The sequence below is a fragment of the Maylandia zebra genome, linkage group LG22 (genome assembly GCF_041146795.1).
Source record: "Maylandia zebra isolate NMK-2024a linkage group LG22, Mzebra_GT3a, whole genome shotgun sequence".
Taxonomy (NCBI): domain Eukaryota; kingdom Metazoa; phylum Chordata; class Actinopteri; order Cichliformes; family Cichlidae; genus Maylandia; species Maylandia zebra.
In genome coordinates this window covers 15702945-15716546 of record NC_135187.1, presented here as the reverse complement: position 1 = coordinate 15716546, position 13602 = coordinate 15702945, and the positions used below count along the sequence as shown (strand labels likewise).

The 13602-nt window shown below is 40.0% G+C and overlaps 1 protein-coding gene across 4 annotated transcripts in view; it reads right to left on the bottom strand.

The window, feature by feature from the left end:
• Positions 1-13602, bottom strand: part of trps1 (trichorhinophalangeal syndrome I) — a 121037-nt gene that overhangs the window by 89832 nt on the left and 17603 nt on the right. For 3 of the 4 annotated variants that reach the window (XM_004549141.3, XM_004549142.3, XM_004549143.3), the window contains exon 2: positions 11504-12031. In XM_004549141.3, coding sequence (XP_004549198.3) covers positions 11504-11516 — 13 coding nt within the window. In that variant the 5' untranslated portion in view covers positions 11517-12031. Of the gene's footprint in view, positions 1-11503; positions 12032-12130; positions 12153-13602 lie in introns of those variants that run through there. The other variant, XM_076878879.1, reaches the window with a different exon arrangement.

The window sequence follows — 13602 nt, the reverse complement described above, 5'->3', positions numbered from 1 at the left end:
CAACAAAGAACAGCAGAATAAATCTGGTCCTTGCAAACTTGTGTGTAATGTTCTGTCTTCTAAATGTCAAATAACTCTGACTTGGAATATTATCAATCTAAACTGTTTAAAGTGCTTACACTGTGCTCATTTCCTTTTGTTTTAAGAGTAGCTTTGTATGATTGTCAGATCAAAATAATCCTGAAATGCAAAGCTGTTTTAGGCCTCAGGAAAACAGACCTATAGACTATATGACTAGATTGTACTATATAAACTGGCAAAAAAACTAGTTGCTAGGAAAAAAAAATTACTATTTCGCTGAGTAGTTGTGTGTGGTTTTAAGAGGATTCTTACTGTTGGTAAAATTTGTTGCAAAGAAGTAAACAATGCTGTACTGAAAGTAGGGTGCTGCTGTTGCTAGACGTTTGTAAGGAAGATGCCAACTTGTCTGCAAACACTCATTAACTGCTCGCTAACAGTATTGAAAGCTTAAAAGACGCAAACTGGAAGCGAAATGGCACAACTTACACACTTTTTCATGTTTCACTGCCTTTCAGTGGTTAGTTAAGAACTGTTTGTTTGCAGTGAGTATCTTCCACGCCAATGGCAATTTGCTAAACAGCAAAAACTTGCCAACTGGTCAGGAAATACACAATGTTTCCTAGTGACAGGGTCATTGACCAGCATGTGTGACTGAGGTCTTAGCTCTGTTTCTATTCGTTATTCTACCATCATAGACAGAAGCAGGCATGTCAAGCTTCTGTGCTAGTAGGCAGAGATGTGTGCTGAGTTGACCATATCAGGGATATCCACTGTCTTTGACTTCATACAGAGGCAAGAGTAGAAAAAAAACTGTCTGCATCCTTTCATTTAGAGCAGTGTGAAACCCGAGGGGCTCCTTGCACATATGCTAAACTCATTATTTGAAACCTTGGCTACCTTTAATATAAGCTTCCACCGTTAAGCCGGGAATTAGAGAAAAGCATAATAAGTCAAATTTTTTAAAACCTTTTTATCATATCTATCCATTTGGTTTTCTGAAAATTTGAGAATTCCTGCTTTAAAATTCTAAGCTGTGCAGTAACAGCGTGCAGTCCTTTTCAATCCGTCCCTGCTGAGTGCAGCACAGGGTGGAGCCACTGGTCCCAAAGGTGTTTTTTTCCATGCTGGAAATTTGTCAAGAGTTTATCAAGATAGGGCAGCGTTCAAGCATACAAGCCAAGGGTAGCGGGGAAGGGTGGCAGAGTGACTCAAGAGTAAAGCATCCTTCAACCAGAAGGCTAAGTTATCTCCCTCGTGACTGTGAAAATCCAACCTGCTAAAGTGTCCTTGAGCAAGACACCAAATGCCTACCAGTCCCAGGGGTGCTGTTCTGTAGCGGAGGTTGCAATCTACAGGGGGAGATGAAAAGAGACGATTTCACTACTGGGGATCACTGGAGTATCACAAAAAAGCCTGTGAGCTAAAGTCACCAGTTCCACGCCTCACCTCACCACAAAACACTCTGGTGGCAAATTATCTGCCTCCCCCTCTTTCTGTCTATGTGGCACTCTTTTCTCTTACTGCCTTCCTCTTTCTCTCTCCTCCTGTCCTATTATGGACATAGCAACAGTGTTGCTGTCAGGACGACTAAAGATTTGATTCAGTGTCTGTCCCTGTCTGAATGTGTGTCTGTGTGTGTGTTGTGTGCATGATAGCAGATAAGAGCCATATATAAACAGCACTTAAAAGCAGAAATGTAAATGTTTAGAAGTCACTGCAGAACACAGACCATATCAAGATACCAGAGAGAGCAAGAAAGAGAGAGAAAGGAAGATTAAAGCAGAGTTCACACCGGGAGAACTAGCAGACTGCAGTTGAGACTCAAGTTGGATTCCAGTCATCGAGAAGACTTGGTGGAATTTCACATCTCAAAGCATCCAAACTGTTTAATCTGCTGCTGAAAGTGAAGGAAGTTTTGAAAAACTGACCAGGATGCATTTGCACCTGTGTAGCCTGTTCAATTCAAGGCATCATATTCATAGGTAAAATAGTACAGAAGCCACGCTGGAGTGTCCGGGCAAACAGGAGTATAGGCACGTATCTTTTACAGAGGAGGTTTCTGTATAGGCTTAATGCATCAAACGCTTAAAAAATATCCAAAACGTCATTTAAGACAACTCTTTGATTATTTTATAGACATTTTTAGAAACTACTGCAATGACATAATGACTGAAAAGCCACATAAAGAGCAATTAACCTCAGCAGTTTCACTCATCAGAGAGGGGAAACTATCGTTTTATGCCGTCAATCAAAATTTTAAGCTATGAGACTTAATAGTGACCTAATTTTGAGTGAGTCACACAGGTCTCGAGACGGGTTGGTGGCTCTCTATCAACCATCGTCAACAGGGAAAATTTTCGTTTCCGCAGCTGGTTGGTGAGTGGTCAGTAGAGGTTGCTGGCCATCGCTAGATAAAATTAGTATACAGAAATGAAGAGGTATACGGTTTGCTTTGGTTGCTAGTAGATTGCTGTGGTTGCCCATAGTTACATTTCAACAGCCTTTGTAGTCTACATCTTGGGCAAGATGGTGAACCCCAAGTTGCTCTCTGATGTGTTCCTCGGACTATGAATGTTGAATAGAGAGCTCTTCAGCATAAGGAAAAGTGCTTATACACATAAGTGAATGAGGCATGTTCTATAAAGTGCTTTGTGTGCGTTAGATGAGAACCAGTCCACTACCACTTGGTGAATAGTTGGCGAGTGTTTGCAGGCATGTTGGCATCTTTCATGTGAGTGAGAAAAGCAATAACAACAGACACCTTCAGATAGCGAACAAATTCTACAAACAGCTTCACATCAGAAACGTTGGGAGTTTCTCTTTAATTTCTATTTAACTTTTCTACTTAGAGACAGTGATATATGAGCATTTCTCAACACATCTGACAAAAACCCAACACAAATTATTTATTGAAACATGGCCCTTTAGACTGATTGGCCTTTTTGCTTACAAATTCACTGTAACTTTGGATCCAACACTCGAACCGAAGCTGTAAAGAACTTCATGAATCAAACATGACATGTTTCTTTACCATAATATAAAAGCTTGCACATTTTGTGAAAGGCTGCTGCAGATGAGGCTTCAGTGTGCGAATCCTCGAAGGAACAAGCAGGAACAAGTCCATTTTCACATATATATGTGATCTAAATGTACTTATTGTGCTTGGTTGAGAGTTTGTGTTTGGTTACACAAGTGTGTGGCTGCGCAAGCAAGTGAGTGATTGTTAGCAGAAGCTCGTTAACCTCAGAAGTCATTACCACAGCCTCGAGGTTTACGGCAATTAGACAAAATAAACGGCAAACGAAAAACAAAAAAAAAGGATAAATGAAAAACAAGAGGAGAGAAGAAAGTGATTACTGGAGAAAAAATTAAAGTGATTATTTTCACCAATTTGAGAAAACAATAACCCTCCCCCATCAGCTCTATCCCCCATGAGAGCGGCTAAACACAATTGCTGAAAAGAAAGTAATAATTGGAGAAAAATAGAAAGCGATCATTAGAGTTAAGAAGAAAAAAAACACATTCGTTTTGATAATTTCTAATATAGCTAATGCGAAAGAGGAAAAAAAAGGCAAATGTTGTAATTTATGAGAGACGAAAAAGGAAGTGCAGTGAATACGCATGTATGTGTGTGTGAGTCGGAGGAAAAGGGGTAGTAGTTGACATCACTGCTCCTATGTAGACTTCTTTTTTTCTCTTTTCTCAAGACGTTTTTGTTTTTACAGCTTCACTCTGGGCAGACCAGACCGTTGTACACACGTTCATGCGCACAAACACACACACCCTCGCTCGCTCTCCCTCTATCTCTCTCTCGCTCACATACACACATGCACACTCCCATACATATTCCCATACGCACAGACCCCTAAAGGGGCCTTTTTTCCACATTGGACCATATGGTGCAGACAGGCGCACGGAAACAATTCTCTAAAAACAACACACATTCTACACTTATAAACCTACCACACACACACACACACACACACACACACAGGCTCATAGATTTTCCCTCTCGCTCTCTCTCTTTCAAACACACACACATACACATGCACACACCAGACAGTTAAATCTGCTGAATGAATTGCTGCCTTGTTCAGCAGTGCACTAATGGCAAGAACCTGCTATGGCGATTACCACACACACGCACACACACACACACACACACACACACACACCAGGGCTTAGCATTAGGCATTCTAGGGCACTTATCCATTAGAGAGGTTAGTTATTTTCCTCACTCCAAATGTAGGTATTCAGCTTAATATTCCAACAGCGGTGGTTGTAAATCTGCTCGGTTAAGGAGCTGGGGCAGATCTCTCCGAAAAGCTGGATCTCCTTAGTACACCAGGATGGAGCTCAACCAATTATACAAGCTAATAAAAAGGCTGATATTTTACTTGTTTTTATTTTTATTTTACTATAAAAACCTGACGGTGAAGCCTTGAAATCTTTATTTTAAAAAAAGTTGTAATTATGATGTATTCAGTTGCGTATCCTCGTAGCTTTCTTTCTGTTTCAGTAAGTCTTGCTTACCATTTCCATTAGCTTACTCTACTTAAAAAAATCTTCCCACATATCCTCTAGGTCACAGTTTTGTTTTCTCTCACAGTCGGTAAATCCACTTTTCTGCCAGTCTCTCTAGTTCCCTTTTTCTCTCGTGTAATCAAAGACGCAGCAGGTTCTCCATTATTCTTTAAATTTGGCACTTTTCATCTTTCATTTCAGAGTCAAATTTAACAGTGTTTGTTATTGCAGTCAAATGTATCCGATGGACTCAAAGCAGCTGGAGACAAGAATGCCCAATTTTTCAGCTCCACTTACTCAGCATTGATTTGTTAAGACTGAAAAAAGTGACTTCTGTAATGCGCGATGCCGAGAAAGAGAGCACTGAGTCATCTCACTCAGAGGGAAACTTCCTTTCATACTAATGGGGAAGAAACTGCACATAATAAAGAAACGTTTCCATAATGTAAAAGTTAGGGTTACAAACATTACTGTCACAATTATTTTCATTCTTAGTCATTTGCTATTTTATCCTGTGATTGTTTATTTCTAAGTAATACCATTAACTGCTATTAACAGCTTTGTGTTTTCAGCTGAACAGAACCAATGTCAAACCTACTTTGTCAAAAAAAAACAAGAGATTTTGCATGAAAATACTTAAAAGGCCACCCCCAAAGACACCAAAACTAAAGCAAGGCAGAGGCTGTTTAAGCATAAGGCAAGTATGTCTTGCATAAGTAATAATCAACAACGCACTGCTCGACATAGACTAGCAAATCTAGGATACCCCACGTTGTAATGTTTTTAGAAATGCCATGTTAGACCCATAAAAGTTCCTGAAAAGTTCCTGCAGCTGATTTAAACCACACCTTTACACGTTTAGTTCTCTCTAGCATTGTCACTATGAGCAAGGACTATGCGTGTGCATCAGTCTGTGTGCTCTGCAGTGATTGACAGCTGCCGTTGCCGATGCTATACATCCTTCATGAGAGCACTCTGTCTTCTGGATCAAGGAAGCGAGATAATGCATCATGGACAAAATGTCTTAATCTCACTTAATCTTACTTGACATTGTCCACTTTTTTTGGGGGGGGGGGCACAAGTGAGAGCCACTGCACAGTTGTAATTTTGTCACACAGACTTTTGTTGTAAATGACACATTAATGTTATCAGAACATAAAAAGGTGTCTGGGGTGCTTTTTTAGTCACAAAGCATCATGTTCAGATGCCATCAAGCTAGTATTAAAAAAAAGGATTTGAGGTTGAAAGTGGCTTTAGTCAGTTTATCTTTAATGACAATTTTGCTCCTGCATTGTTCCACACAACAGCAAGCAGTCCCTCGCCACTTGCACTGGCATTCCAGTCAAACAAACACAGCCATGTGCTGTGAAACTCATTGCATCGTGGTGACTGTCTGGGTTGCATTTGGCTTCAGTGAGCACCTGAAAAAACTACCGTTTGGAACTATCTGTCAGCCCCCAGCTACTCTGTTTTTATTGTTCTGGCAACTTGTTCTGCTGCTGCCAGGCACCCTGGATCCTTTGGATGGCTGTGCTGGCTGCTAGTTTTAGCATCACCACCAGCAACTGGCCTGTCAGCTCCCAGCAACTCTGTCTTTAGCGTCCTGGGTAAGGGTTCTGGTGCTGCCGGCCTGGCAGGAGTACTATCAGCAGCAGCCTGAGCTTCTGTCTTCCCCTTTGTTGTTTCTCATCAGTGGACTCTCTACAGAGTCTGTCAACAGTTGAAAATTTGATGTAATTCACAAAATCAACTCCGTATTAAAAAAACGAGTGTGGTCGTTAATTTTGTCCAAACTTCCAATACGATGTCATGTTATATAAATGAGTGGGTCAAAGCTGCTACAGAGCACTGCGGTGATAAAACATTTACAAGCAATGCCAGTAAAGACACAGCATTCCTACGACTAATACATGGGTGGAAAAAACTGAATATCAGCAACATTTGATTACAGAAAAAAATGACAGTATGCAGTATTTTGGGGGAGAAACTTCATTCAAGCTGACTTCAAACTTTCTGCAACTCCGTCAAGGCTGCAACTGCAAAGAGATTTTTCCTTCCAGACATACTGGGGCAGCACGCAGCTGTATAGTTCACCAGCATATGGATTAAATAAATACAGTCTGCACAGAGCTTGTTAACACTTGTTCACTTGGATCCAGCACAAGTTTTAGGCAAACCCAACAAAAAAAACATGCACTCACATCTGTGCACACCCAGACCAAAGCGTACATGTAACTTATATGCACACAAAGAAGTATGACACACACATGCAAACATCCTTAAAGGAGTAAATGTGTAGGTAAGTATTGTGAATCCACACATAAATATATAGAGAAACTGGAGGGAACCTTTTGATAAATACTAAGTAGCATGTTAGTGATTAGCAAAAACTCCATTTACCACACTAAGGCAAGTCTGTTTGTATGTCTGAATCCAATTTAACCAGTTTTCGAATCAGCATAAATTAACTGTATGGGAGTTTCATCTAATCATACACTTGGTTGGATATAAAAAGAATAAATTGTACATTTTAGCTGAATCTTTTATCTTTTACATGCGCACTAACATCTTACGTGTATCCAACAGTTACTTGGAAGTGCTTCAGTTGAGATAGCACAACTCTCTCTCACACACACACACAAAACTGTTGGTTGGGGTCTGATCTACTTCTGGCTATGTAGTCAGTTGCTAACAAAATCTGATTAATGGATTTCAACTCAGTCTCTCCAACAAACACAGAAGCAGACTGAGAGGAAGATGAATTGGTACAAGCTTTGAAAACTAGGTTGGGTCCACTGCCTCAGCTTTGCCTAGTTACCGTTCTTAATCTGATTAATCAAATTTTTTTCCTCCTAGAAAGGCTTTGGAAAATGAGCGCACCAAGCACCGAATGCTAGTCAGGTTTTGCTGTGTGAATCTGACCCTCCAAACAATTTGGATACGAGGAGAAACAAACATGAACTGTGCCATGCGTGCCTGCATTAATGATAACATTTCTTCAAGCCTTCAACTTGTTCCAGCATCAGTTTATGTCGTAAGATATACGATATGCCATCTCGATCCAAATGTTAACCAGGCTTATAGGCCTACCCCAAATCTAGGCATATTATGCCTAGATTTGGGGGTTGCAAGCCTGCTGGCATCTGGGCTGCAATGCGGTAGTATGGACAGCTCTGGGCACAGTTATATAAGCTAATGAACCATCTTAAGAGCCATTGGAGAATTTTTTGTAAACCAAATGCTACATTTATAAACTAACAGCCAATATACAGTACACTGTTGGTCGAGTTTTATCAATATATTACAGACAATGCAATCAATTCCTAAACAGCAACTATTATTGGCCAACTATGTCCTGCCTTGTACTTTGATTGCTCAGAAAGCAAACTCAGAATAAACAGGTCAAAACAGCTGCACCATAAAAAGATAATTATTCAGTGTGACAATGCAATCAGGTCTGCTTTCTCAATGTAGTTACAAACAGAGTTACTGCAAGCATGCAAACAGACCATAATTGAGATAAAACAGACTTATGCAAAGAATTAACACGCATCTGTCACCCTGATCTTTGATTGATTCGGTGTCCTTTAAAGTAGTCGATCATTAACAAACTGACAAATTAAGCCATTAATAGCAATGACACCTGGTGACACCTCCTTTATTAATCTTTGCCTGGCTAAATAATAAGTCTTAATTGGAATCTATTAGAATGAATTGTTAGTTGGGATGTCAGGGACAAAGAAAAAGACTTGTGTGCATGAGTTTGTCCATGTACGTCTTTGCGAGAAGATAAAGGTTTAATGCCCTCTCTACTTATTGATGAATGGGTATGTCTCGACGTCCTACACACACATACGCACACGGAAACACTGAAAAGGGAAAAAAAAAAAACGCGCATATGTGTGTGTATGTGTGTGGAAAACTAACAGCGGCAGAGCGCGCTGTAAAGCTGCGAGAAGATGAGATCATCACACACACTGAGCTACCTTCTGACCCATTTTGGCAACAGTCAACAGGTAGTTTACACGCGGATGTTCAAACGTTTTCTAAACCAGGCTCTGCTCTGACTTTTGCTGTTTGAGGCCGACACACACAGACAGTAAGAGGGTGACGCAAAAAGAGAGAGAAAGATCTGCTGACAGACAATGGGGAAGGAACACATCAGGAATCACCACCTCAGAGGAGCGAAACTCTTTTGTGGGCTACTATGTCACAGAAACAAAAAAAAAAAGTCTTTATATGTGCACACTGCGCTGTGTGTTGCGTGCAGGATCAAATTCAAATGGCTCTAACTCTACTCAACATTGCTCAGTTTTTTTAAAGCCTCAAGAAAAAACCAAAAAAAACCTGGCACATGTGACTAACATATCAAAGACTAGGAGATAACCCAACATGCACGCACACCACTGCATCTATGAGAACATTTGTATATACACATTTGAAGGCATGCAATCATGCACATGCATACACACAATTGAATAGACACACACACACATGACCACAGCTAAAAGCATCAAGCAGCTCAAAGTAATCCGCCCTGCTGAATAACATCACCAAGCAAAGCCACCGCACCGCATAATGAAAAACATGCTAACACACACACAGATGCTCGCACACTGTGCAAAAGGACATACGCAAATTTGCATATCCATTATCATTCACTATGGTGCATGCAAAATAGCTACGTAGAAAGATATTCATAAAGACGCACCAAAAGTACAGAGACAGTCTCAAAGACACTCTGCAATGATCGTGCATTTACAGTTAAAGGGTCATTTCACCAAAAAAGACCTGCGTTTTTTAGCCTTCCAGGCTGCTTGGAGTTCACTTTAAAGAGATTTCAACAAAGCTGCTAGTACTCATATACTGAGCTATACAAATAAAGAGGATTCATACACTTCCTAAAAAATCAACTTATCTTACATAACTCAATGTATAAGAAACCTTGTTCTGGAGAGTTTTGAACGGTTGAAACAGTTCCCAATAAAAACTGTTGAGACAGCAGAAAGAGCACGAGAGTGTGTGAGAGAAAGAGAAAGGAAGCAGACGTCGAGAGCTTCAGCGTGCGTTGTGACACAGGTAAAGGAGGATACACAGCAGCTGTTTGTGCACCTTTGTTTGTGTGTCTTTGTGTGTGCTCAGCACAGCTGATGGCTGGTGAAAAATGGAAATAAATAAATTCACAAATTTAAAGCGTGTCAGTTCTTGCAGCTCGTTAGTAACACAAAAGCCCCGATAAGGCAAAATACAGTGCGGTTAAATTACCGTATGTTAGCGTCACAATGCATACAAATGTACACGCCCACATATATACATATATACACACACATCTAGACGAGAATAATTCTCTATTTACATGGCATAATTCAACAATATGGTTGTATGTACCGTATGTGAAAAATATTTCTTGATTTGCGAGCGTTTGGATAAAGGCAGACAGTTCGGCACATACGGTATTTAAACCGAAATAAAAGAATACAGCACTGCTATAATTATAATGTATGCTACACCACAAACCACTGCAGCTTTTTGCACATGCTTACATAATAACCTCAGCTGTAAATATATGTACTTCCTGCAGTACAATAACCTGTGCAGTGCCATTACGTTCTAGGATCCATGAATGCACATAGCAAAAGGAAAAAGTAACCTTTTCAGTTCAAACACTCTCATATCTGAACAAACAGATCATGTTTTGGTGTTGTACAAAACTCAGCATTTAATTGAACAGGCACTCTTATTCATATGTTACCATCCCCTAATTGCAGGCTCACCATTAACGGTCTCTATGTAGCATGTGGGCTTCTGTAAAGCCTTGGAGATCACTGGTACTAATCGACATTGCTAGTAGTTTGCTGTGGTGGTGCTGGAGTCGACGTTTGAAAGCGTATTTATGGGATCTGAAGAGCGAAATTAAAGCAGCTGTGTCAGAAATCTCTTGTTAACAGACATCCCTGGTAACAATTGCATATTTTGGAAGCAAACCAATCAAACAGTAGATCAAGTTGCTCCCTCTAAACTTTACAAAGTGTGAGGAACTAATGAGCTCTGCTAATGAGGTCTACTGAACCAGAATACAGCAGATGCTTACTGGAAGAGCAGGTAATGTTTCGCTATGAGTAAACTGCTCCACTGCTTGATGGCAAAAACAATCTTTTAACTTTTATTTCTGCATAGGAATCATTTGAAACAGCGCAGTATTCGAGCAATATTTAAACAGTTTTCCACCCTCACTGGGTGCCACCAGGCAAACATTAAATACCACAGCGTATGGAGGAGCGATTCAAGGCAACGTGCACAGTCACTTCCTCCACAAGTGATGACTAAGAGCAGTTTTTCATAATACTTCGTTGTTCTGCGTGTACGCCATTTTATCTGCAGTCGCTTAGTAAACTACCCCCCTGTACCCGCTTTGGCTTGAGGTGGTTACATCAGACCCACAAACTGGCCGAGCTCTGAGAACGACGGATGCCTGTTAAAGCTTTTATTTTTTTATTTCTCGTGAAATTGTTTGCTTTCATAGTTTAAAGCAAGACTTGCTGTGCACACACACACCACAAAAACACGCTGAGTTACTGCAGAAAAAGTATATTAATTTTTTTTTTTCAAGGAATGAACGCTGATGCTGCAGAAAAAAAGTGAATTATTGTTTTATTTCTAATGAAAAATAATTCATAAACAATTATTAGCACTTTAATTTAATGTAAAAAAATAAATCCCATTAACATTTGTATTAATATTGTATTAAAGATTAGTGTCTAATTAAAAAGTGTATAATATACATTTAATTATTAAATGTTACACTTGATAAACTGACTTTGTAAATATTCACGGTAGTTTTGTCAGAACATGTAGGACAGAAAGCAGCAGAATCCTGAATATCAGCAGTAAAAACATTAAGTTTAAAGTTGTTCACTTTCCTATTGAGGGATTGAAAGTGAAAACATATATGTCCTACCTCTGCTGATCATCGGGTTATATAAACATCATGGCTGGCTCCTGGCTTTGGCATCGGTTCTGATGAAATGGCTCGGTTTAACCCTACGCCGCAGCGGTCCGTCCAGCAGCGCAGTTCGGCTACTGGCCTTCTGTACTCCACAGCGTAATGGAAAGCAGAAACCAGGTGTCAGACCAGAGCTAGTATCCTTCCATTTCTTAATCAGGTCCACACAACTCCTCGCAGGTCCGTGAGCATCCGCGCTGAAATTCTTCGGCTTCTTTGACTTTTGCTTGTGAAGGTCTTCAACTGTAAGTCGCATCAGCTACTTTTAGTCCACGGCTGCTGCCCCCCCCCCCCCCTCTCGTACGCTTAACAGCTGGCCATTACAGCTTTGAGTTTGATCAAGTGTGTGTTCTGCGTAAGAGCTGTTATGCAAGCTGTCACGTTTGCTGTCCGGTCCTTTATTTTTTGTTTTGTTTTTTCGTAATTCAATTCTGGTTAAGGTCCTCAGTCATGGTTGTCAGAGTCCACTATCATCTTAACAACCTGCAAAAAGACAGAAAGACAAATACTGTTAGAAATGGGCACATGCTGCAGAAGTTAATGAAACCTATTGGAGCCAGATTTCAGACATTTTTTCCATACTTTACGTTTACGGGAAACAATTTTGCCTGGACTTTAGACGTCTACATTAAAATGGTTGATCAAAGGTGCACAATAGCCAAGAAAACATTCAGTGCCCTGCTCAGACCCCGGCCGGTTTGAGGGTTTTTTTCTTTTCTTTTCCCATATGTGACAGCTGACAATGCCTTTCACATGTGAAGTCAGTTTTGAGGTCTTTTTAAAGTTGGGGCCACGGGTAATTTACAGTACAATTTAAAAAATAAAATAATAATAATAATAATAAATGTGATTCTTTCACAGTGAGCATTGTCAGCTTTCCGTGAACTGAGAAAAAAAAGTTCAATTTTCAACCAAAATCTACAATTAACAAACATGTCTGTGTTTGACAACTGTAAACTCGTTGCTTTTTTGCTTTTTCATGTCAAATTATATTTTCTTTGTACCACCACAGAAGGACGTGAAGCACAACAAACAGCCCGGACATTAACAGTCAGGTAAATAATAAGAAAAGACTGTGCAGGCGCAAAACTACTGGGGAAAAAAAAAAGGTCACTAATAATATCCCAAGGATATAATTAACAGTAGAACCCAGCATCTCGCTGTCTTCTTCTTCAAGTATGATTTGCTCACTTTCAATTGTGATTGCTTAATGAATCACAACAAGGCCGTCATTGATGAATAACTTCCAGGAATCAATAAAATAAATGATCACATATTGGATTTCCAGCGGCTGTGCCCGCTGACGAGTCTATTTTTCTTCATTCTGTAATTCTAACTGTTACAAGTTACACTCTAGTTCTCAGTTCCCCCTTTTGTTGCCCCAACCACAAAAATAACCCCACCCTCTGTGTCAGTAACACTCCTCTCCCGCTCTCTTTTTTTTTTTTTCATTCTCACTCTGCCACCCTGTCTCCTTCTTTCCATCCATCTCGGCTCTCTCTACCTCGTCCCGCAAATCAAAATGTTAGTCTGTATTTATAATAAACAGTTTTCCTCCAGTGCCTGCATCAACAGTGGATAAAGATTCAATACCTGTTCAGCGGTCTTGACCACTTCCACAGACAGTTCTAACTTTGTTTGGGCTATAGATAGAAAGTTAGCACACCAGAACTGGAGGCTATCATTATCTGAAAATGGATATCTGCTGTTTCGCAAGAAAAAAAATTGCTGGCAATAAAAGCCAAGAACATTATGAGTCATTACTGAAATTATGAGTCATTTTAAAGACCCTCCCATCTTAAAACAGTGCTGTTTTTCAGGATTAAAAACAAACTTCTCAGAAAAAAAACACGATGATTTCCAGGTAGGCACTTGGAAAAAAGTTGTCCATAGGTAACCTTGTGAAAGTGTCCACACCACAAAAAAACAAACAAAAAACAAACAAACAAAGAACACAACAAACAAACAAAAAAAGAAGGTGAGAACTCCAGTATCACATCAAGCAGACATGCTTCCGGTTATTACATGATCGACCACATCATGTAATAACAGCG